Source organism: Leucoraja erinacea, chromosome 16 (assembly GCF_028641065.1).
Source record: "Leucoraja erinacea ecotype New England chromosome 16, Leri_hhj_1, whole genome shotgun sequence".
Taxonomy (NCBI): domain Eukaryota; kingdom Metazoa; phylum Chordata; class Chondrichthyes; order Rajiformes; family Rajidae; genus Leucoraja; species Leucoraja erinaceus.
Genome location: NC_073392.1, coordinates 4,896,944 through 4,924,163, shown reverse-complemented (window position 1 = coordinate 4,924,163; position 27,220 = coordinate 4,896,944). Strand labels below are relative to the sequence as shown.

The 27,220-nt window shown below is 40.5% G+C and overlaps 1 protein-coding gene across 1 annotated transcript in view; it reads right to left on the bottom strand.

The window, feature by feature from the left end:
• The window catches only part of ptprga (protein tyrosine phosphatase receptor type Ga), a 483,112-nt gene that overhangs the window by 296,393 nt on the left and 159,499 nt on the right, over nucleotides 1–27,220 (bottom strand). Inside the window, exon 3 of the mRNA XM_055647582.1 lies at nucleotides 6,076–6,255. Within this exon, the coding sequence (XP_055503557.1) occupies nucleotides 6,076–6,255 (180 nt within the window). The remainder of the gene's footprint in view (nucleotides 1–6,075; nucleotides 6,256–27,220) is intronic.

Here is a 27,220-nt window from a genome sequence, read left to right as displayed (position 1 = left end):
ACCATTGTGTATCCTTGTGGGTCCGTTGTCGCAACGGGGCAGATAGCTCGTTGAAGTTTGGGATGAATTTCCCAAGGTAGTTTACCATGCCTAAGAATCATTGCAGAGCAGTCACGTCCGTAGGTGCTGGCATTTCGTTGATGGTTTTAAACGGGGTCTGGTTTAAGTCCGTTGTTGCTGAACACATGGCTACATAAGTCACTTTGTCGACCCGGAACCTGCACTTGAGATGGTTGAGTTTGAGATTTATCTCCCTGGCATGATCCAGGACCTGTTTCAGGTTTGAGTCATTGCACCCAGTGACCAGGATGTCGTCGACAATTATGTAACATGGGTAGCTATCAAAGGGTTGTTCCATAGTACACTGGAAAACCTCACTGGCTGAATTGATGCCAAATGGCATCCGTAAAAATCGGTAGCGTCCGAATGGCGTTGCGAATGTGGTTAACATGGAGGATGCATGGTCTGGTGACATTTTCCAAAATGAGTTCTTTGCATCTTGGACAGAAAAAACTGTGGCTTTACCCAGGTTGGCAGCGACTTCTTCCACCGTCCGCATTGGGTGGTGTGGCCGTTTCTTGGCCCGCTGCAACCATTGTGGAGACACAAGAGGAGGGGTCGTTGACAGGGGCTATTACACCCAGTGATTCCATTCTGTCTAATTCAGCTTTGACACGGTCCTTCATTGCATGCGGGATTTTGTGAGGAGAACAAACGACAGGTATAACTTCCTTGTCGGTCACAATGCTGTATTCTATGGGAAGCTTGCCCAGCTGATTGTCAAAAAGGTCTTTGTATTGTTCGAGTAGTTGTTGGGTAGAACTTTGAGAGGTTGACAGCTGATACACAGTTTTGCTGAAGAAAACTAGGTTCATATTACGGCATGCCTCAATGCCCAGAAGAAGTGGCACTTCTCCTTTAACGATAAAAAATTCCAAGTTGTAAACTAGATGGCATTGTAGTGTAACCGTACCCACTGGTTGTAATTCCCCCCCACCAAATGGGTGTAACTTTGAGTTTGCTTTCAGAACAGTTTCGTTGTTGTGAATGCTTTTGAGATCTGCCAGCGAGATTACGTTACATCTGGCCCCTGTATCTATCTTGGCAGCAGTCTTGGTGTTATTGATACTGAGCGTTGTCATGGGATCACTGTCTGTAGCCACAGAGTCGGGAATATAAGAATGTATGTTTTGGCTGACTTCTTGCAAGTGCTGCGGTTGTGGTTCTGCTGATTCAGTCAATGCTTCGTGGGAGAGTGTGGGTTCAAGTGCATAGAGAGATTGTTGTGACTGGGCTCTGTAGGCACGGGTGCGGCAGCACCGGATAAAATGGCCTCTCTTTTTACAATAGAGACAAGATTTGCCATAAGCGGAGCATTGCTCACAAAATTTTGGGTGTGAGCCACCACAATTATCACAGTCAGCAGAAAATACTCATCCATTGCATCCGCTGCTCTAGATGCCAGCAGATCTATATCGGTGAGACCAAGCGGAGGTTGGGCGATCGTTTCGCCGAACACCTCCGCTCGGGCCGCAATAACCAAGCTGACCTCCCGGTGGCTCAGCACTTCAACTCCCCCTCCCACTCCGTTTCCGACCTCTCTGTCCTGGGTCTCCTCCATGGCCACAGCGAGCAGCACCGGAAATTGGAGGAACAGCACCTCATATTCCGTTTGGGGAGTCTGCATCCTGGGGGCATGAACATCGAATTCTCCCAATTTTGTTAGTCCTTGCTGTCTCCTCCCCTTCCTCAGTCCCCCGGCTGTCTCCTCCCATCCCCCAGCCTTCGGGCTCCTCCTCCTTTTTCCTTTCTTGTCCCTGCCCCCGATCAGTCTGAAGAAGGGTTTCGGCCCGAAACGTTGCCTATTTCCTTCGCTCCATAGATGCTGCTGCACCCGCTGAGTTTCTCCAGCTTTTTTGTGTGCCTTCGATTCTCCAGCATCTGCAGTTGCTTCTTAAACAATGACCACAGTTATTGACTAGATGATCAGTTACTCTCCCTGGGGGTTTAGGCGATTGTTTAGGGGTTAATGCAGGTCGTGGGGACCTATAGAAGGCGTGGACGTCATAGGCAGAGTGTGGCTCCGGTCCCAAGGCTTTGGTATGGGTCAGTGTATTCTGCGACCCGGCATGCACGTTCAACCTCATCAAGTGTAAGCTCCGCATCCCTGAGTAATTGGTTTCTCACCTTATTATTCAGGATGCCATATACGTGTCTGCCGCGGATGAGCACGTCGCGGTCATGGAAGTGGCATCTGGATGCAATGTTCTTGAGGGCACCAACGTAGGATTCAACCGTTTCGTCCTCTTGTTGGCTGCGGGAAAAAAATCTTGTGGTGCTCCATGATAACGTTGGTGCGAAGTTGGCACAGGTCTCTGAACTTTCGGAGGAGGCAGGCCGGGTCTCTGATGGATTCTGCTGGAGGTCACAACATGTGTTACCGGATTGGTATGTTCTGGGGCATAGTAGAAATCCTGTGCCCGCAGGGCAGGCTCTGTGACCGCCACATTGAGGAGAATTAACGCAACGGTGTAGGTTGCAGTTGCAGGGTGAGCAGCATCAATGAAAATCCCGAATTCCACCTCGAAGGTGCGCCATGGTTCAGCAAGATAACTGTCGAATATCAAAGGACCTGGTCTGCGTAATGAACTACCCATTTTTGATGTAAAAAAAATAAACTAAAATAAATTCAGGTAAAATCGTTGGAGACGTGATTCAAGACTCTGACACCATGTTTATTGGTGGCTCAATAAATAAAAACACGTTCATGATAAAGTCCAACTTCATTTCATCAAAGACACTGGAGCATTTCAAGAGAGAGAGAGAGAGAGAGAGAGAGAGAGAGAGAGAGAGAGAGAGAGAGAGAGAGAGAGAGAGAGAGAGAGAGAGAGAGAGAGAGAGAGAGAGAGAGAGAGTCCTTGTGTAGTACTGTAATACCATGTAAAGGGTGGCATGCATATTTGTGTAGTGAAGCTCATAAATGGCATGAATTAATAAGGGTTAATCTACATTGCTGGTGTCTTCCACTGTGAAGCCTGATGCAAAAACGTTATTCAACTCCTCTGCCATTTTCTTTATTCCCCATTATCATTCTCCAGTGGTCCATTCTTGCATCTTGCTTACTCTTTATATAACTCAAGAAACTGGCTATCCTCTTTAATAAGGGTTACCTCTACATTGCTGGTGTTATCTTTTTAGTTTACTTCTGTTGTTCTTTAAAAGCTTGCAAAAAACGCTTCACACAATCTTTGCTATGTTATACACCTTTTTCTTTATTCCCCATTATCATTCTCCTTGGTCCCCTCTTGCTTCCCTTAGAATCTTCTTTCTTCTCTTTGGAATGAAGAAACTGTTGCTATCTCTTGATTATTTCCAGAGAAATTCCTGCCATTACTGTTCCACCGTCACTCCTGCTCGGGTCCCTTTCCAGTCAACTTTGGCCAGGTCCTCCCTCATACCTCTGTAGTCCCCTTTGCTCAGCTGCAATACCGACACATCCGACTTTACCTTCCCCCTTGCAAATTGAAGATTAAAACTTTGCATGTTGTCGTCGCTACCTCCTAGTGGTTCCTTTACCTTGAGTTCCCTAATCAAATCCAGTTCATTACATAACATTAAACCCAGAATTGCCTTTTCCCTGGTAGGCTCCACTACAAGCTGTGAATGATGAGGTTAGTGTTGCCCATCATTCTTACAACTCAGAGGACAAATTTAGGCTTTGCTATATTATTGTCACATGTACAAAGGTACAATGTTTTGCATGCCACCCTGACCGATCAGATATATCATACATATGTGCAATCAGTTCAAACTCAAGTATAGTAGATAGAGCAAAAGGGAAGATAGTGTGCAAAATATATTTCTTGGCATTGTAGCATATCAGTTCCTTAGACAAAGTGCAATGGGGTTAGGGTAAATCAAACAGAATTGCAGATGACACTAAAATAGGTAGCTTCGTAGACAGTGAAGGTGCTTGTCACGAATTATATCGGGATCTTGATCAGTTAGACAATAGACAATAGACAATAGGTGCAGGAGTAGGCCATTCGGCCCTTCGAGCCAGCACAGCCATTCAATGTGATCATGGCTGATCATCCCCAATCAGTACCCCGTTATTGCCTTCTCCCCATATCCCCTGACTCCGCTATCTTGTTAAAATGGAGAACTACCTGGAGATTCAGTAAGCCCAGATATTTTCAATGTTTGAATCATCAATGAAGCATGATTCCAGCCAAATATTCATTTTTTATTTTGTTAGTCTGCCCTACCAGTATTTCAGAATGACCCTGGCTACTGTCAACAAATGCTGTCGAAAAAATCCATTTGTTTTAAGAGAAATAGAGTAATGGTGAGTTTGTGTTAGTAAGAGACAATAAATATGGTTTTCTTTAAGCCTTTTCCGAAACATAATGAACAGTATTGTATTATGCAAGTATTGCTGCTTACTTAGTGTGTACTTTCTGCATCTATTTAATTATCTCATTCACACATTAATTGAGCTCACAATATTAGCCTGAGTAATCTAGTCTAACAGTGAGATGATAATTACTTGTGGAAATGAGAATTTTCAGTTCAGGGAACCAGTAATTGATATTCCAGAGGCATGCTAGGCCAATGAACTGGTGAACTGGTGAGTAAAGGTGGTATTTCACTTCATTTGAGAAAAGTTTAGCTCCTTTTCCTCTGAAATCAAGCTAGCAATATTGGGACAAAATCCCAATTTTAATAGCGTACATGCTTGCCGCATTAACAGCAGAAAGGAAATTTGCCTTCATCATAGGGCAGCACAGTTGTGTAGCTGGTACAGCTGCTGCCTTACAGCACCAGAGACCCGGGTTTGATCCTGACCTGGGGAGCTGTATGTACGGAGTTTGCATGTTCTCCCTGTAACAATATCGGTTTTCTCCGGTTGCTCCGGTTTCATCCCACATCCTGAAGAGGTGTGGGTTTGGTGGTTAAATTGCTCCTAATATGCACTGAGTGGATGAGAAAGTGGGATAACATAGAACTAGGATGAATTGATAATTGATGGTTGGTGTGCACTTGGTGGGCAGAAGGACCTGTTTCCATGCTGTCTGTCTAAATAATCTATAATCAGCAAACCACGTTCCCAATTTACTGAGGATAGTGGTCGCTGGCAAAACACTAAATCAACATTTGAACTACTAGTCGGTGACTGCAGGAATCATTTGAAAATATGGTTGCTTATGCATTTTTTCGGTCCTGTTGTTACTACCTTGCAATCTAAATTGTCTGGTTGTATATCAACTGGAACTACTGCTAGTTCAATGAGCACCTTTTTTTGAAAATGGGTCAGCAATCCAAATGCTCAATGAGATTGAACTGCACTGAAAATAACCAATGTGCAACACAAGAACGTTTTAATTCAACAAGTGGAAATCATTCTGTTTGTAATGCTTTTGTGATGTTTCAATTTCCAACTACTAATTTCTTTCATCCTTGGATCCAGCAAGACTCAGCAAATCAGGGCAAAATTTGAAACAGGTACAACGAACTGCAGATGCCGTTTATACAAATAAAGACAAAGTGCTGGAGTAACTCAGCGGATGATGCGGCATCTCTGGAGAACAGGAATGGGTGACGTTTTGGGTCGAGACCCTTCTTCAGATTGATCAGTCTGAAGAAAGGTCTCGACCGGAGACATCGCCGATCCATGTTCTCCAGAGATGCTGCCTGACCCACTGGGTCACCCCGGCACTTTTTGTCTTTTAAAGTATCAAGGAGATTGTGGGGCATGTTTTTTTTTAAACACAGAGAGTTGTAGATGCATGGAATGCATTGCCAGGGGTGGTGGTGGAGGCTGATATATGATAGTGGTGTTTAAGAGACTTTTCAATAGGCACATGAATATGCAGGGATTGAGGGATATGGGTCACATGCAGGCAGAGGTTAGTTTAACCTGATATCATGTCCAGCACAGACATTATAGAATGAATGACACTATAGTCCCGTACCTGTGCTGTGTCTTTCTATGCTGAGATGATTAAATATTTGTAAACATTAATTGTTTCAAATACCTAGTGAAACATTTAGCTGCCTATATAACAAACTTACTTGTCTTTCCAGTGTTCTTCATTCGGGTCCTGTTGGAGGACTCGATTTCAAAACCCTCAAGATGGATTTGCTGCAGGTCATCTTTTTCATGAGTATTCTCATCATCAATATCAATTGGGGATTGATTAACGCCAGAGCAATTGATGTAAGATGTGGCCCAATTTTCCGGTCCATAGGTTCCTAGAGGGAAAGCAATGCATTCTGTGTCAGCAGGTAGAAAATTAAGATTCAGTGTTAGTCCTTGTAAATTAAAATCTCCAGGCTTATCTGTAACGAGACATCATTTCAAAAGTTTTAACTTTAATTTGGATTTATCTACATGTAAAGTTTTAATTCATATTTTATTTGTAAGTGTACAGTTATTGAAAGTTATAAGTAAACGTAATCCATGTATAAAATACCAAACATAGTGTCACACTGTTTTTGGAAAAATAATCAACTTACCTCTCTCATTCTGGCCCCTAAGCTAATTTTTATCATTATGTTTAGTTTAGAGATACAGCGTGGAAACAGGCCTTTCGGCCCACCGATTTCACGCTGACCAACAATCACTCATACACTGGATCTATCCTACATACTAAGGAAAATTTACGGAGGCCAATTAACCTACACACCTGGCATCTTTGGAATGTGGGAGGCAAGCGGAGCATCCAGGGGAACCCACAGAATCACAGGGAGAATGTACAAACACCGTACAGACAGCACCCGTAGTCAGGAACGAACCTGCCGCTCTAAAGCAGCAACTCTATCGCTGCACCATTGTACCCCCCCCCCCCCCCCCCCCCCCCCCCCCCCCCCATCTAACATAAAAAAAAAATGGTCAACAAATACCATGAAGCACAAGACTGAATTGGATTCACTTAAACTTAAAAGATAAATACTTAAAAAAGAGTTATATCGGGATTGCCTTGAGAAATCATTAATTCACTAATTAATTAATTATTAAATGTTTCTGCAGAAACAAAAATCAACCACAAAAGTTTCAATAGTTATTCTTAAATGCAAGTGAAATAACCTAGTTTGCACAATCTACACCAAAGGGAATCCAACAGAAGAGAGTAAAGGTCACGGTGGCAGTAAAATATTTGTGGTTATAATATCCATCCATTTTTTCAATCAATAGAAGTAACCAAAGTAAAACTATCTCATGGATTAACTAACTAAGAGTCTGCTTCTGGAGAAACTTGACAAGCAATTTATGGAAGTGGATTTTGAATCAGACACTCAAAGCAAGTCAGTGAGTGGTCTCTGGTACCCAGACCACACAGCTACTCATACCATCTTGTACGCCAACTTCATTTACTGTCAAGTACACATTTCACAAGTGTTTCAGCTTTTGACAAGTATACGAAGTTTCCATAGAAACTATAAAAGCAAGACGAGCCAGTTTTCAGACCAGAAAACACACAATCAAGAAAACAAGGCAGAATTCATAATTGAGTTCAAATGTGATATTTAACATAAATATCTCTGCTAAGAATTGTACTATGCTGCTGCTGTAATTGTCCAAATAAAGCAAACCAATAAAAGTGAAATTTATGCTTATACATTTTACAATGATTGTTGTTGTTAGATGTTTTCCAAAACAGTATTCCACTCCTTTTCCTGGCAGCACAGGAACATGTTTGGAAATAAATATGTATAATTCTGAAAAGCAACTGGAGCCTTGCGTGCTGCTCTGGTTGTCCAATTACAGAGAGAGTGCAGAAGAGATTTACCAGAATGCTGCCTGGAATAAAGGGTACCAGCTGCAAGGAGAAGTTGACCAAATTTGGATTGTTTTGTCTGGAGTGTTGGAGACTGAGAGGAGATGTGATAAAAGTATGAGAGGCATAGATGAGATAAATAGTCAAAAAGATGAATATTTTTCCCAGGGTAGAAATGTCAAGGCTGGAGGGCATGACTTCAAGGTGAGCGGGGCAATGCTTGAAGATGTATGGGAGAAGTTTGCACAGGAAGTGGTGTGTGCCTGAAATATGGTGCCAAAGGTGGTGGTGGCGGCAGGTACGATAGTGGCATTTAAGAGGCTTTTGGATAAGTAGGTGGATATAGAGAGAATGGAAGGATACGGATTATGTGCAGGCATATGAGATTAGTTTAACTTAATATCATGTTCGTCACAGACATGGCGAGCTCAAGGACTTGTTCTTGTTCCGTACTATTCTGTGTTCAATTCCAGTGTTCTTAATGGGAAATTATTTTACTTGCAAAATATTAGAAAAAATATATTTTTTAAATCTCATTTTTAAGATTAAATGAATGTCAATTTTTGCAAGTGCAAAAAAACCCCGATTTCTTCAATATTTTTTGTCTAATTATTGTGCTTGGGCTCTACCAACAGATAATAAATGTTGAACCTATGAAGCTATACGTGCAGTCGGAATGTGCAGGACATATTATGCAGATTGAGCAAAACACAAAGAGCTAGAGGAACTCAGCAGAGAATGGACAGAAGAGGTTTCTGGTCAGGACCGTACTTCAGGCTGATGGATGCAGATTATTGTTCTATATGGTGGCAGAATTTGGATATACCTGTACTTATAACTGAATATCTGGAGGAAATTTGCAGCAAAAAACATGCTAATTGATTGCACATTATATCCCACACAACAGTTTTTCACTGAGAATCATCTTATCGAGTCCACATCACAAGATTAGAAATTGTTCAACCCGAGCCAAACACACTTCTCGGCGTCTTGTGCGTGCTGGAGGAAAAACTGGTGGAAACAGGGCCATTACGTGAACATAGAAACATAGAAATTAGGTGCAGGAGTAGGCCATTCGGCCCTTCGAGCCTGCACCGCCATTCAATATGATCATGGCTGATCATCCAACTCAGTATCCCATACCTGCCTTCTCTCCATACCCCCTGATCTCCTTAGCCACAAGGGCCACATCTAACTCCCTCTTAAATATAGACAATGAACTGGCCTTAACTACCCTCTGTGGCAGAGAGTTCCAGAGATTCACCACTCTCTGTGTGAAAAAAGTTCTTCTCATCTCGGTTTTAAAGGATTTCCCCTTTATCCTTAAACTGTGACCCCTTGTCCTGGACTTCCCCAACATCGGGTGCAAACTTCCTGCCATCTAGCCTGTCCAACCCCTTAAGAATTTTGTAAGTTTCTATAAGATCCCCTCTCAATCTCCTAAATTCTAGAGAGTATAAATCTATCCAGTCTTTCTTCATAGACAGTCCTGACATCCCAGGAATCAGTCTGGTGAACCGTCTCTGCACTCCCTCTATGGCAATAATGTCCTTCCTCAGATTTGGAACGGTCTTTCCTTGTCCCCTCACTGGGAATGAAATTAATTATGCGGCTGAGTCGGCCTAACCTCTCTAGATCAGGTTTTTTTTCTGTAGGTCATGTTACCATTTTCTCATTTCCTTGCTCATAAGTTTCACAAGTATTTATTTTTCATGAACATTTTATTTTTCATATGCTTATTCTTCATTTAACATATAGGAAGTGTACCTGAAGGACAAATTATTCGGTCCAGATCTTTCAATAAACCAGACAGTGGAAAATGGCTTCAGTGTCCAACTGTGAAAATGTAAGCAAGGCTGGTGGGATTCAGCAAACTAAAATTGAACATCAACAGATCTAATGTACCAAACCAGCACTTCCCCTTCTGTATTAATTCTGGTGAGAATTTGATTGGGACTGATCTTTTAATTCAAATTTGAAATTAAATTGTCTTCTGAAGCATCAAATGACAGTTACTTGTTGATGCAAAATCTTTTCTAACTAATAATAATTGGAATTTCCCTCTGTATGGTAAATTTGAAACTATAAAACAGAGAATGTATAGTGCACGGTGAAACTTATATACCAGACCCACATTGCTCTTGTTTAAAATTAATGAAGTTGCCGAATCTACTGTAGGCTCTGGGCAAATGGCCAAATGTAACTTGGGCCCTACTGGACTGATGAGCATTTGAGATTCAAATCCCACTTGGAATTACTGTGGTGTGCAGTGGTATGAAAGTTCCGTGATGAATTGCCAGTTTTCCAGTGGGAATTTTGGACTATTATGATTCTGAATTATGTTTGAGCACTAGAGTCACCAAAGCTTCTTGATTACCTCTCCATAAATCGAGAAAACCCAAATCTAGGTTCAATGATGCTGATCCAAAAACAGATGCATAACCAAATTCTATTAGAAGCTGACCTTTAAGTGCTGTAACACTCAATTACACATCCATCTTTTGTCTGAAGATTGGCTGGCGAAATACAAATAACACGAAGCAGAATCATGATAAGATGATAAAAAGATAAGACATTGAGGTGGAGAGTTATATATGAACTCCAGTTGGCTATGAATTCAAAACAGTCAGGTGTTATTTAAAATTTAAACTGTGTGCCAAAATGTGTTCAATTGTAGGGGTGAAATTGAACTCTGACAATAGCAAACAGACAACAATGAATCAGTATCCTATTTTACACCTTGATGGATTTTCTTCTCAGATGAAACCAACAGCAAAGAAAATGGAATCAGGTGTAAACTATGCTGCCGATTTTCTGTTGCACATTTTGTGGTTTTCCAAAGTCCAATTTCACCCCTGTAAATTGAAACTAGGATAGCTTCTAATTATTTTACCAGACATCACAGGCAACATACAATGAAGGTGCTGCTGCAGAGAAAGCTTCTCCTGCCAGCAGTCAACATCTTCAGACCTCTGCACTATCACTGTAGCCGGCTTACAAAACAAGAGTCGTGCAATATTAAAAAAGTTATCATTTAAGTGTTTTATGCATTGCGCTTTGTGAGATTCTTAACCGATCTTCCTGTCCAAACACCTGATTAAAGGCTCAATCCCAATCTCAACAGCTATAAAGAGGAGGACAAACACAGATAAATATTATGACTTTAGGCATAAGGATTATCCAAAGATGCCTTTACGGCTTGTGTCTACTTATTTAAGGATGAAGCACATGTATCGACTTTTTGTTTTTCTGCATTGAAGGAGATAAGAAAATGAAAACAACTCCTCAATGCACACATTGGTGAATAGAGGAAAAATAGGAATTATGGATAATTATCTGTTCAGTCTTAAGGCTGATTTTAACATTCTATGAACTATATTAGCATAGATTCACCGGAAATGCCAGCAATCATGAGCTTATATTATTCATCTAACTTAATGTTAGCACCCTTGTGTGGGGGTACAAATGACTATATATGTTGAAATGCCACTTTTCTGAAGCCTGCATTAATATGCATTGAGGAGGCAAGTTGAGAGCTTCAATCGGTTGAGTATTAACAAAAATTAGAGGAAGAGACAGAAGATGATTCTGAGATTAGACACAAAATGCTGGAGCAACTAAGGGGGACCCTTCTTTGGGTCTCGACCCGAAACGTCACCCATTCATTCTCTCCAGAGATGCTGCCTGCCCCGCTGAGTTACTCCAGCAATATGTGTCTACCTTCGATTTAAACTAGCATCTGCAGTTCTTTCCTACACATATGATTCTGCGATTCATTTCTACTAAATTAATTAAACTAAATACCTGCATAATCTCCCCTTTCGAGAGGCTTCAAAATATGTTAAAATGTTACACCAATGATGTACATATTAGTTTAAGGCATTGTTGCAGTCCACCTGACTGGAGATGATTTGATAATCTCAGTGTCAATTAAGGTTCTCAAATCACCATGAAATAAATGACTGATTTTATGCACATAATTTAACTGCAAATATCACTGCAATTTGCCAGAGAATTACCCAGTTATTATTGGAAGAAGCCACCCATACTTTGGCTTTTCCCTCTCCTTAAATTGATTCTGTTTACTGACTACATTAACATTGCTTATTGTACAACAAGCTGAAGGTCACCTTCAGTTCATTGGCTTTTGGTTTCAAATTCTGAAAAAAAAATTGACCTCAATGTGTGAGCAATGAATTCCTCCCCTTAAGAATATTCCATTCAAGACATTTGGGCAGGAAACAACATTGAGTTAAGGGCCTGTCCCACTTGGTGATATTTTTTCGTCGACTGCCGGCATCATTGACTGACGTATCAGGGTCGCCGAAAGATTTTGAACATTTCAAAATCCAGCGGTGACAAAAAAATGTTGTGACACTTGAGGAGACGCCGCGCGTCAATACATCATCACGTCGCGTCACGGCCGCATCACACAGCGACTTTTTCGGTGACCTGATATGACAGTCAATTATGCCGACAGTCACCGAAAAAAATCGCCAAATGGGACAGGGCCTTTAGACACTACAGTGCAGTACAGAGGCTGCTGGACTATTAGAGGTGACGGCTTTTGGAAGAGACTTTCATACCTCATCTTCTAATTTGTCAAAAGAATATTCATCTGAAGCATTATATTTTCCTCTCTCCGTGAATGTTGCCCGACTACTGACTATCTCTGGCATTTTCGTTTTTATTTCAAAATCACAACATCTGGTGTTTTATTTGCTTTACAATACATCCCCTGCACTTTCATATGGATACAAAAGATCATATGAGGGACAGCACTGGAGATAAGGGCAATATAGCATTGGAGATAAGGGCAATAAGGGCAATCACCACTGCTAAAAGTATATATTATTTGGTTATTCTACCATTGCTATTTGTGGGAATTTGTTGCGATTAGATTGATGGTTGTGTTTCCTACGTCACAACTGTGACTACTCTTCAAAAGTACTCCATTGTCTCAGAGTGCTTTAAGCTAACCTAACATAATCAAAAGGTACAATGTGAATGCACTTTTTTAAAATAAGCTGCCTGCAGCACCATGGGGTAGCTCATCCACCAAGTAACATAACTTTAAAAGCTCACAATGACATCATTGTTATTGATATTGCTTTATATTCAGGGACGGCACAGTGGTGCAGCAGTAGAATTGTTGCCTTCCGGCACCAGAGACCTGGGTTCGATTGTGACTATGGGTGCTGTTTGTACGGGGTTTGTACATACTCCCTGTGATTGCGTGGGTTTTCTCCGTGTGTTCCGGTTATCTCCTATACTCCAGAGACGTACAAGTTTGCATGTTAATTGCCTGGATAAAATTGTCCCTGGTGTGCAGTGCTAGTGCTAGTGCATGGGGTGATTACTGGTCGGAGCTGAATCGGTAGGCCGAAAGGCCTGTTTCCGCGGCGTATATCTAAAGTTTAAAATAGTTGAGATGTTATGTTATAGTTTTACAAGACGTTGGTGAGGCCACATTTGGAGCATTATGTTCAGTTTTGATCACCCTACTCTAGGAAGGATGGAGCTGGAAAGCGTACAAAGAAGATTTACAAGGATATTGCCTGGATTTGAGAGGCTGTGCTATAGGTAGAGATTTTGCAGGATAGGACTATATTCCTTAGAGCACAAGTAAATGTTGGACCTTATAGAGGTGTATAAGAACACGATGGAGATAGATGGGGTGAATACACTACACCTAAAGTAGGGGAATCAAGAACCAGGGGAAATGGGTTTAAAGTCAGTGGGGAAAATTTAATAGGAGAGCTTTTTCACACAAAGGGTTGTGAGTATATGGAATGAGCTGCCTGAGGAGGTATTTAAGGCAGATACTATTACAACATTCAAAAGAAATTTAGATAGACACAAAAAGCTGGAGTAACTCGGCGGGTCACACAGTATCACTGGAGAAAAGGAATAGGTGAAGTTTGTGGTTGAGACCTTTCTAAAGACATTTGGACAGGTACATGAATGGGAAAGGTTGAGAGGGATATGAGTGAAATGCAGGCAGGTAGGACAAGTGTAGATGGGGCATTTTGGTTGCCATGGGCAAGTTCGGCCAAAGGACCTGTTTCTGTGCTGTATGACTATGGCACAAGTACAAATACAGAGTGAAAATCTTTTGTTTACGTGCTATAAAATTAAATAGACAACACTACAGAAGAACACAATCATGCCATACACAGGTGCAGGAAGTAGAACAAAGGATGCAGTGCAGAATGAAGTTTTTCAAGTCTAAGCATTTAGCTAAGTGCTAAATTTTCAGTAATGAAGTTTAATTCTAGATTGATTTCAGGCAAAGGTGTGAACTATGAATGTATAATTAGGTCAGTTAATACAGAAATATCATAATGCTAATTGAACTGCCTTTGTAATCTTCATTGATCATTCCATTTCTCACCCGATCAACTGAACCCATGTATAATCAATATCCAAGTGTAAGAGTAATAGTGAGGTTGATAAAATTGTTAATTCATGAAGCGTGGTTCTGTAAAAGGTTTTACAAAAAAGTTGTTCACATTTGGAGTAAATAGTAATATAGTTCAAACTAATTGACAGTTTACAGACGAATTGGGTTTTAAATATCCTCAAAAAATATTCTTGTCGGGATACCAATCCCAGTTCTTTATATTGTACAAAAATGTATTGGCCATCATTGAAATCTTGTAAGTTTTGTATCTTATAAATAAAAAGTTAAAATGTCAGATTGATGACAATCAATAATTATGATCATGGGTGAATCACAGTGTTACAGACATATGGCATTAACAGTGTTAGACCTAAACAGGTTATGAAAAGGACAGAGGGAAAAGACCTGGAAAAGGTACAAGAGAATAACAGTGGGTAGAAATTATTATTGATGTCTGGAGATGAGGAGAGGGTCATTTGCAGGAACCAACATGACAAATTTAACAGCCATCTGTGGACAACTGTGAAAAAAAGTTGTGTTTTACACCATTAGAGATATATTAAAATTGCTACGACAACTTGTTAATTTGAGTGATGTCAATACCAAGAGAAATGCTTCCTGCACGTAAACCTTCAATGTTTCAACTTCACAAAGTTGAGTTGCAAGTTTCCCCGCAACACATTGTATGATAGGAAGGATGTTCAATGTGTGAAAACGATACAATAATTATACCAGACTGATTCCTAGGATGTCAGGACTTTCATATGAAGAAAGACTGGATAGACTTGGCTTGTACTCGCTAGAATTTAAAAGATTGAGGGAGATCTTACAGAAACTTACAAAATTCTTAAGGGGTTGGACAGGCTAGATACAGGAAGATTGTTCCCGATGTTGGGGAAGTCCAGAACAAGGGGTCACAGTTTAAGGATAAAGGGGAAATCCTTTAGGACCGAGATGAGAAGAACATTTTTCACACAGAGAGCGGTGGATCTCTGGAATTCTCTGCCACAGAAGGTAGTTGAGGCCAGTTCATTGGCTATATTTAAGAGGGAGTTAGATGTGGCCCTTGTGGTTAAGGTGATCAGGGGGTATGGAGAGAAGGCAGGTATGGGATTATGAGTTGGATGATCAGCCATGATCATATTGAATGGCGGTGCAGGCTCGAAGGGCCGAATGGCCTACTCCTGCACCTATTTTCAATGTTTCTATGTTTCTAAATGCAAACCTAGTTCTGTCGAAAACCTATAAAGAGTGTTATACACCGATATATAAAATAATGTGGAGGTAGGAAGCGATCTACTGTTCACTTTTTTTAATTGAAGATTTGTGGAATTAATGTTTGATTGTGGAATGCAAAAAGAATGACAATAAACGGTAAGAGTTTTTGGTTCCTCTGCTGGTTACTGCAACATAGATCTCTTTCCGCACAGATTACTACCATGGCTCAGAAAATAGAATAATTGAACAGAGATTTGAATAAACGTTGTGACTAAAATATATGAAAGGAGATAAAGGAATATCAAGTATGACAATATATTGGTCCCTGAAAGGGAAGAGCACACTCAAAGGTATTGAGTAGAATGGTCATCTAGATTTTGTTGATAAGAATGTCTAGTTTCCTAAGAATAAATGAGCATGTTTTAAATGGTGTAGTTGATCATCAGTAATTACAATCCATTATAGATTAAAGCACACGATTCTGAAAAAAATGAACAGCAGCAAAATGGAGCTAATGGAAGTGTAGCTCTTAACTACAGAACACCCTTTCATTCCTATATATATTCTCATTGATCAATGTCAGCTCTGTAAAGAATAAATATCAACAAAATGGCTTTAGTGCTTTGTCAGAACAGAATGTGTTCCCTTGGGTGTAAGCTGATGGTGTCGAAACTATCCAAATTACTGCCCCACAAGTCAATATCTGATGATCTGCACCTTCTCTAGTGCTCATGCAAGCCATGTTCCTTCATGGGTAGCCAGCATGAAGCAATGAGGAAAAGGGAGAATTGGGAAGCCAAGCTGAATGTACTTATGACTGTAATATACTTTAATAATGTAGAAATTGCAGTATGCATTGGAATAATACAATTTGCTTGTGACACATTTTCAAGCCAGAATTGTTATTCCTTTAAATGATCAAACTGGTAAAAAAAATCATTCACTTGAGAAGCACCAATCCTTGTTGCATGTTTTCCTGTTTTCTTGTGCCATACTCTTTCGCATCAGATTATTCGACAGGAGATTGAAGACCACAGCGAGTTCAGCAATGAATTAAACTCTTGTGGTCAGCAGCAAGTTAAATCCATATGTAGTTAAATTTAAGCAAAACAGAAGCTTTCAGTAAGTAAAATAGTGGAGCCAAGAGTGACTTAAATATCAATAGAGACCAATAAATGTTTGACAAACGTCTCCAAATTATTTTGTTGCTTTAAAAATACAATTGTGTTTTGGAGCAGTGCTCTTAAATGTCAAATGTTAAATCAAATCTTTCTATATAACATTTTATTTTTGTTTACAATTGCCAAGTAAGTTTAACAAGAAGATAGAAAAGTATGTACCAGTTCTAAAGTGATCAAAATAATAAATTATTTTAATACTGGTCTTGTAAACATTTTTTTTTGGTTTTGTCTTCAAGAGTATTCACTTTAAAGTTTTTTATGAGAACATTTGAAAATCTCTCCTATCTGAAACTACTACACAACCTGATTGTATGTCCTCCTCGCCTTAAAACTTCGGGGAAGTGGTAAAAGTGCGCAATGTCTGTGATTAAACGTGGTTAAGTAATTATAGTTTGCCCGCTGCCAACTGTTCTTCACAGTATTTCTGGGAATATGACATTTTCTTATTCTTCGCCCACCTACTGAATGTCAGAAAGGCATATTTTTTGTGAACAAGCAGCCTGCATCCCATGTTTTTAGAAAATCTGACGATTACATGACAAACAAGTAAATTACAATTAAAGCTACAAGCAGATTCTCCTTTCCTTCTTCGAGGACGACCTGACATGAGCTAGACGTACCTTCACAGTACTGAAGACAAAATTGTGAACTTCCACCCAGCACTGCGATGCAAGTATCTAACATCAAACTGGCAACACAACTGCAACCGTTACACATCTTCTGCATCATGACTATCAAACGTGCAAAACATCAATAGATCAGTACATCAAAGTAGATATATCTGAAGAACATGGTACAATTTTAAATCTCTGCTTACAAAGCGTGGATTTTTTGTGGTGTATAACCCTGAGGTAGTGGTTCATCATGTAGGCACTATTGGGCTGAAAGAAGACAAGATCATTTGATTGCTTAAAGCACTGCTGTTACATCTAATCCTGTACTCCCTACAATCGTTCAGACATATCTCCTGCTGCCGTTGGATGTGGGAACAATATTTTATCATTCTTTTTTAACCTATTATGCCAACAGAAATTGAGGATTCCTCATCTCCTGAACTGAGGATTCTTGACTTACAACAAGAGGTGAAGGAGGTCAGCCGTGTGAAGTTCCTCCTGTGATGGACTTTTTAGGCTACACAAAGAAGTCACTGGAGGGTTGTAGGTTTAGATTTAGGTTTATCATTGTCACGCGTAATAAAGTACAGTGAGAAGGTTTGTTTTGCACGCTATCTAATCAGATATTACTATACAAAAGCACAACCAAGCCAAATGCAGGTCCAATATGTAAACGGGAAGATACAGAGCACAAAATATAGTTCTCAGTGTGTAAAGCATCAGTTCCATACACAAAGTCCAATGTCTGCAATGCAATAGAGGTGAATTGGACAATACCCTAGCTAATTAGATGGACAGTTCAAAAGCCTGACAACAGAGGGGAAGAAGCTGTTCCCGAGTCTGGCAGTGTGTGCTTACAAGCTTCTGCATCTTCTGCCCGATGAGAGTGGGGAGAAGAAGAAATGATTGCAATGAGGCAAGTCTTGATTAAGTTGGCCGCTATTTAGAGGCAGCGTAATGTATAAATGAATTTGATAACGGGGAGCCTGGTCCGCCCCAATGATGGACTGGGCTACATCCACAACTCTCTGCAATTTCTTGCGGTCTTGGACTGAGTTGTTCCCAACCGAGCTGTGATGCAACACAATCGTTTGTTTTCTATGGTGCATCTGTGGAAGTTTGTATGAGTTATTGGATACTCACTGAATTGTCTCAGTCTCCTGAGGATGTAGAGGCACTGGTGGGTAAATCAATTGAAATGCTTCTTAACAGGAAGTGAGTTTTTAGCCGCTCTGTACATAATTTCCAAATAGGCTAACACTGCACAAACCAGTACAGTTTCCTCATTGTTCAGATGGACCCAAATTCAACCCCAAGATTTGCTGTCCTGAAAGATAACACAAATCCTAACCCCAAATCAATTAGGGATTAAATAATTTGAACATTCTCATCTAACCCCTTTTTGATGACTTCATGTATTTCAAAAGAGCACATCTTTTGACTTTGTGCATTGTTTTATGAAACACTCAATTCACTCAGAGGGGTGTGCAGAGTTTATACCAGCAGAAGTTGAATCAATCACCAGCAAAGCAAATACTAATCCATACTACAGTATTACAGGGATTTTCACTCTGTCGGCTTGAGAAGACTTTCCTTCCAACATTTACTCCAGGGAATTCCTACATACGAGTCACAGATTTAGATTTGCAGTTCGGTACAAAGAGTGTTAGAATTATTCTCCTGATCTCAATTAACATAAAACATGTAAATCGTTTTAAGCCAAGCTTTGTTTAAAGATTTTTTTATATAGAAGCATTTGTATAGCATATATATAATATGTATAATATATTATCTTTAATATATTTAAATGAAACTAAAGGAAGTTATAAAACTGTGAGTATATTCACATCCAGTCAATGGGCTGATATCCAAGCCAGTGGATAATAATCAATAAGCTAATATGACAGATTATAAAATTTTAGGTTCACGTCACGCTGTAATGTTCTCATCTGTTACTGGTTACATTACATTTTCAAAGAACAGAACCACACACGCTTCATCTGAAACATGAAGAAGTGAGAATGCCAGTCACCCAAGCTAGAAAGTCAGTAGGTGTTCTCCAAAAAGACAGCCAAATTAAAATACATTAGCAAACACTAGCTTCATTGCATTGCACTATTTAAATCAGTTCATTGCCCTGGCCCTTTCACCTATGCAAATACACGTCCACAATTAATTGCAAGCAGCAACTGAATACTACTCGCCATCCATTATACTTACACTGGGCTGCAAGTCTGACTTTTTCCACTGTAAGTAGCACTAATTATGCTGAGGTGGTTTATACAGGAGACCCAGGGTGAGTGTGCTCATGGCAAGCAGTGGAGACAGTCTGTAAACAGGCAGGTGAATAATTCCTTAGTGACAACCCTGGGCTTGCAATTTGTGGATAGGCTTGGAGCATGGAAATGAGTCATTTCAATGAGGATTTTACGAGTTCGTAATAGGAGACAATTATATTTTGGTTTGTTTTAAGGCTTTTTGAAAACTTAATTTTTAATATGATTTTTAATAGATAATTATTTCAATTGTATTAATTTTAAACATGTCTTAATATGAGAAATATTTTAAAATGTCTCTCATCACCTTTGAAGTCATCAATGGTAGGATAGGACTTTGTTGACTGTCGAAACTTGTTGGGCTGGTTGGTGAGCTTTTCAGGATTGTTCAACATTCCAGTTCTTGAACCATATTCCTGTGGGTTTAGGGAACTCCAAGCGCTCATCCTGGATTTATTTTTAACTGCAATAAGGGTTTTCATCTCCATCGCCGCCTCTACCCATTTCGGGCCATGACCTTTCTTCAAAATTAAGTCTAAAAAAGGGCCCCAATAGGAAATCTCACTTTCCCATGCTCTCCGGAGAAGCTGTCTGACCCACAGAGTTCCTCCCGCACTTTGTGTCTCTTTTTATCCACGTTAATAACATAGATCAGAATTTCAAAATGTATAGTATCTCAAAGCATTTTACGTACCGATTTCACAGAACAGGAAGATAGCAGCAGTGAACATTACCAAATTTCCTTTGCTTGGCTTCAGACCATTGTACATGTATTTTTGCTTACTTTCACTGGCAGGTTTCAGGAAGCTCAATAGAAGTGTGATGCTTAAGTTAACCTCTGAAGCTGTTTTAACCTGACTGTAAATGAAGATTTAAAACAAATGCAGGTGGCACAAATCCATAATGTGAAGCAGCAAATATTAAGTTCAGGGAGGTAGCAGAAAAATGAGAAAGATTCTGGGTGTCAAGGACCCAATGTCAGATTTGGGAAACAAATACAAAGGTAGACAAAAATACTGGAGAAACTCAGTGGGTGAGGCAGCATCAATGGAGCGAAGCAAATAGGCAACGTTTCGGGTCGAAACCCTTCTTCAGACCCGAAACGTTGCCTATTTCCTTCGCTCCATAGATACTGCCTCACCCACTGAGTTTATCCAGTATTTTTGTCTACCTTCGATTTTCCAGCATCTGCAGTTCCTTCTTAAACAGAGAACACGATTTAGTTTTGAGTTGCAGAGAAGGTGGGGACGAGAAAGACAGAACAAAGGTGATTCAAAGTGAAAAGAAGGTGGAGTATTAGCTTTGTTTCTCTGTGAAATGAATGTAAATGAGCAAGTCTCACCTCACAATCGGCAGCTCATCTAATGTGGTGGCTAGTACTCAGCTGAAATGTTGGAGTTAAAGAGTGAAATTGGTTGAGTTGGACCAGGCACTGCATTTTTCAGGATTTTGCCCACTTTTAAATAAACCCATGTTACTCATGTTAAATAAAAACCTGCAGCATCTCAACCAGGAATTGTGCGTTAGAATTAATTTACATTAATTTACTACCTCATTTTGAGAAAATAAATACATAAATTACATGCTTAAACTAGAGAGCAAATAAAAAATATTTTATATAGAGAGCAAAGACCAAATAAAAACGATTGAGATTTAAAACTAAATCTTTAAGAATAATTAAAATCTGAAGGAATTAAGCATTGAATAGATTGTTGCTGTTGATTTTCTAAGTCACTTACAACACAACAAACTTTAATGCAGCTTTCAGCACTGAGAACTTCAAGTATAGCACGAAGATGCATTAACTCAGCGGGAGGATGCTGCCTGTCCCACTGAGTTACTCCAGCTTTTTGTGTCTATCTTCGGTTTAAACCAGCATCTGCAGTTCCTTCTTACACACTAAGATGTATTAACCTACTTTTGCTTCAGTACCAGCTTTACCCTCACTGTGACCTTTTGTGTGAAATGCAAAATGGTTAAAAGCCATCAAGTGCTATGTTAGGATTTCAACAAAGTAGCTTTGAAAGAAGTTGGCTTGAAACATAAAATATCACATGCCCTACTTTACTACTTTAACCTCTTAGTTCATTAATCTTCATCTGAACTCTGAAGGAATGTTTTCCAAAGATAGAAACATGCCAACAATGAAATACCATACCTCCTAAGGAAAACAAGATTATCTGTAAATAATGAGCTGCTGGGGGTTTTTAAATGATTTTTGCTTATTATCTCTGTAGAACGTTGGTAACATATATCTTTTGTTTAAGCTCTAAGCAGAAAGAAAGATTGCTTTTATTTCACCGTAGAAATCTTCAAAATCAGAAAACAGCAAGGAATCATGGAATTTGTTAAAGGTCGAACGCTATAAATAAAAATCCAACAAAGCGTTGAAGATTCAGTGAGTATAGTTTGGGTCCAGCTCTGGGCTGCCTTCAGACCCGACCTGGTGTTGGAGTTGGCCCAGACTCTGGGCTTGAGGCTGGGCAAGGGAGGGGGAGAAGGTTGCTGCTACCGCCAGCACCACCCTCACCAACAGTACCCGCACCTCCAGCGGGCGCCCGGCCTGCCCATGGCCGACAGGAGCCAGTCCGCAGACTCTCTCTCCGACCAGGACGACTCCAGCAGTAGTGGCTCCGAGTCGCCCGTCTTCGAGCAGGGCCGGTGACTGCCCATCTTCAGCAGGATTTTGGAGTCGGACTGAGGGGGGAGGGGTGGAGGTGGAGGGCTGCCGGCCAACCCGGCAGGATAGGCAGAGCCGAGCTGGAGTCATTGGTTACAAGTCCACGGCCGCCCTGCCAGCCCGGACACCTCCGGACAGGGATGGGACACCAGGGAGGGGGCGGGAACGATCCAACAACAACTCAACAGCACCCGCAGCGACAGAGAGCCAATCCCGACCCAGAATACGGACGATACGCAAGCCTGCACACAATGCAGCACCACCATTGCCAAGACTGTCTTACAAAATTCTTAAGGGGTTGGACAGGCTAGATGCAGGAAGATTGTTCCCGATGTTAGGGAAGTCCAGGACAACGGGTCACATTTTAAGGATAAGGGGGAAATCCTTTAAAACCGAGATGAGAAGAACTTTTCTCACACAGAGAGTGGTGAATCTCTAGAACTCTCTGCCACAGAGGGTAGTTGAGGCCAGTTCATTGGCTATATTTAAGAGGGAGTTAGATGTGGCCCTTGTGGCTAAGGGGATCAGGGGGTATGGAGAGAAGGCAGGTACGGGATACTGAGTTGGATGATCAGTCATGATCATATTGAATGGCGGTGCAGGCTCGAAGGGCCGAATGGCCTACTCCTGCACCCATTTTCTATGTTTCGATGTTTCTATTCTCCAGCAGCCCAATGTCCACTCTTGCCTCTTTTATATATCAGTGGAAACGCTTGATATCCTCTTTTATATTATTGGCGAGCTTACATGCGTACTTCGTCTTTTCTCTCCGTATTGTCCTTTTAGTTACCTTTTGTTGTTCTTTAAAAACATCTCAATCCTCTGGCTTCCCACTAACGATTGCAATGTTATATGCCTCATTTGCTTTTATTTCATTCTTGACCTCCCTTGTCTCCCCCTGAAATTTTTCTTCCTCTTTGGAATCTTTATTTCCTCTTTCTCATTTCCCTGTCAATCTTCCTACTTCAAATTTATTACCTCTGTTTCTTGACGAATCAGTGAAGGGAAACAGGACCTGTTCACTTACTTTTAGATACTCAGATTAAGTTTCTCCTCACACTCCACTGTTCCAAAGAAAACAACACCAGTCTATCTAATTTTGTTCCATTGTCATTTCTATTTCTTTTTCTGTTGACAACATCCTCATAAATCCTCACTGCACCCTCTGCTGTGCAGTCACATCTTTCCCATTATGTCGCGACCAAACAGTACTTAGGCTGCGATTTGATCAATGTTGCATATGATTCTACCATGACCTTGCTGCTGTTCTATACTTCATTTTGGATATTACGAAAAAACATCCACCTCCTAGTCTAAGTTACAATTCCCACATCAAACACATATTAAATTACATCTGTCACTGTGCGTTTTCCTTTTGGAGACTGCATGAGAAATTGGGCCCTGTTGTTTTGAAATTGCCCATTCTCAGGAACACCAGGTTTTTGTAGCACAGCATCAGACAGGCACTCCACAAAGTTCCATACTTGATATTTATCCTCTCGGTACTCCACATTACAGTGGATCCCAATTACCGATTGCCTCTCTAAAGTCCGATGAGCCCAAACTACATGCACTACCACAAACCCCCACATCACCAATTACCTCCCAATTGCCACCGAATGAAATCACTGTGGAAGTTTGTCTTACCCTTCCCCTTACTGTGGCACAGTGGTAGAGTTGCTGATTTACCATGTCAGAGACCGGGTTCAATCCTGACTACGGGGGCTTGTCTGTACAGAGCTTGTATGTTCTCCCCCTGACCTGCATGGGTTTTCCCCGGGAGCTCCGGTTTCTTCCCACACTCCAAAAACGTTTCGGTTTGTATGCTAATTGGCTTGGTATAATTGTAAATTGTCTCCTGTGTGTAGGATAGTGTTAGTGTTGTGAGGCAGCAGCACCAGACGCTGTGCTATCTTGCCACGTTGTACCTCAACATGCTATTGATCCATGTGTGGAGATTTGCCAGATAGTTATTCTTCTTCAGAATAATCTGTTGGAGCGGCAGTTGAAAAGTCACGCAACAGAATCTATTATTTTTCTCTTGCGGCATCTGTTCAAAGACCCAAATGGGATATAGATCTCTTTCTGCTAATTGTGAAAATCTCTGGGCAAAATTGAGATATTATCCATGCATTTCATAGCATGTGCATGAGTGCACAACATCAAACTGAAAATTGATTTATATCTTCAAACACAGGTGGAAAGACTGGACTTACTGAGAGAGAAAAAAAATCATATTAGTGCAAAAGAAGAGATAGCAATGCTAAATTCTGAGCCTGGCACATTGTGAGATCAGAGCATTTTGAGGTACATTCCATAGCTGACTAATTTACACTGGTAATGGAAATGCATGATATCCAGACTAACTTCCTGAAACATAATCACACATTTTAAATATATTTGATTTGATATGAAGAAGATATTTACAACTGTAACTGAGATGGCAATCCCTTTCACAATGTGACAGTAAAATTAGTGGCTGGAGAGATACAATAAAAGCAAGTTTGGTGAACTTACTTTTAATTGAGGAAGACACAAAGTACTGGAGGAACTCGTCAGGCCTCTGTGGAGGGAATGGGCAAACAACATTTCGGGTCAGAACCATTCTGCCGACTGAAATGTTACCTGTCGCCTATCTGTTCCCTCCACGAGTATTGGCTGACTTGCTGTTTTGCTCAAGATTCTAGCATCTGCAGTTTCTTGTATCTCCATTGAATTGAGGAAGGTTGTGCAGTCTTCAGTTGGCAGCTTCCCACATGCAACAGTCAAGATCAGCGATTCATGTGCAAAATGATCGCTGATGTGGCACATGTAACTCCATTATAAGGGGTACCAAAGCGATGACATATGGGATCACCACTTTGCTTTCAATGTGTGGATCATGTGCAGGTTTATCTTTATTTCTGTAGGGTCAAAAGTCTGAAGAACACGCTATTGCAATGGAGATTTTAATGGACTAGCTGGGAAGCATAGGAATCGATACACCAGTACATTCATTAAAAGCTAGAATATATTTGGTTAAAAGAACCTGCACTATAATAAAGATTAATGGGCTAAGAACTACTCTATGCTAATATTTAAAAAATTGTCAAGCAGAACCGAGTCATAATTACATGGACCACATGACTAGGAATTAGTGAACAAGGATGAACAACAGATGACTGAAGTCACTTATTTGACCTATTCTTTGCCAGAATGTGTATGATTTTAATATAGCAAAGTTTAAGTAATATTACTTGCATATGATTCACTGGCTGAATTAGTGAGCTGCACTCCACTGCTGAAATACAGTCCTACTGCCCTCAAATACATATGGATTTAATATGTATGCATTTAAATGCATTTAGCAGGAATCAACTTTGGAGACCAAGTACAACATTTAGATTTCGACTATTCATATTTTTAAGTCAATGATTAAAAACAAGCTCCACAATTGTGCATCTTATTTTGTAAATCAATACATTACTTTCTTTTAAGCTCATCTATCATGATTGCATTTTGAACCTGTGCTGCATTTTGTTGTCGGGCTGTTTGGAAGGAAAGAAATGGTTGAGAAATGAGTTATCAAAGTCAAATAAAGTGTAAAGTACAGATATGAATTTTTACGTCATTTTTATGAAGAGTATAAAAATGGACTCTTGTTGTGCATGTTACTTCTGTAAGAAGAGGTAAAGAAATTAAATATAGAAACCAGGAACTGCAGATGTTGTTTTACAAAAGAGACAAAATGCTGGAGTAATTCAGCAGGTCAGGCAACATCACTGGAGAATATGGATAGTCAATGCTTCGGGTCAGGACCCTTCTTTAGATTGCATGTAATTCAAACTAAATCTGTAAAGCATATCTATATATATATTTGTTCATGATTTCTTCTGAAAGAGGACGAATTTTTCCAATTTATGTAATGAACACCTCCGCTCAGTCCGCCTTAACCTACCTGATCTCTCGGTTGCTTAACACTTTAACTCCCCCTCCCATTCCCACGCTGACCTTTCTGTCCTGTGCCTCCTCCATTGTCAGAGTGAGGCCCAATGCAAATTGGAGGAACAGCACCTCATATTTTGCTTGGGCAGCTTACACCCCAGTGGTATGAACATTGACTTCTCTAACTTCAAGTAACCTTTGTTTCCCCTCTCTCTCCATCCCTCCCCTTCCCAGTTCTCCGACCAGTCTTACTGACTCTGACAACATATACAGTCTGAAGAAGCGTTTTGGCCCGAAACGTTGCCTATTTCCTTCGCTCCATAGATGCTGCTGCACCCGCTGAGTTTCTCCAGCTTTTTTGTGTACCTTCGATTTTCCAGCATCTGCAGTTCCTTCTTGTACATTTTATCTGTTTGCTTTGTTGTAATCTTTTCCCAGCTAACAATAATCTACGTTACATATTCATTGATCTCATTCCCTTTGTCCTATTTTCACACCTTACACGTCCTTATCTGTGTATCTCCCTCTCCCCGGACATCAGTCTGAAGAAGGGTCTCGACCCAAAAAGTCACCCATTCCGTCACTCCAGAGATGCTGACTGTCCCGCTGAGTTACTCCAACATTCTGTGTCTAGCTACTGCTCTCGTTGTAGTGTTATTTAAAATGGGTGGCAAAGCCAGAGCAGGGAATTAAAAAGATGGTAAGCTCAATATCAGTAGTGGATAAGTTACGTGATATGATTATGAGAGACACCATCTTCCAGCATTTGAATAGACAAGAACCGTTTAGGGATATTCAGCAACGGCTTTTTGCAGGTTAAATAATATTTCAAGAAAGAGTTTTTTGAAGAGATAACCAAGTAGAATGAGAAGGGCAGTGCAGTAGTCACTGTCTCTTTGAGCTTTGCCTCCATGGACCTGAGCAAGACCTTTGACAAGGTTGCATGTGGTAAGCCAGTCTAGAAGGGGTTAGATTGCATAGGATTCAGGGTGCGTCCAGTTAATTGAATAAATAATTGGTTGCATGATAGGAAGCAGAGGGTGCTGATGGAGTGTTGTTTGACGGATTTATGAGCAGTAGTGTGCCACAAAGCACGATGCTGGGCCCAATGTTGTTTATATCAACATTTTCGATGAGAAAAGC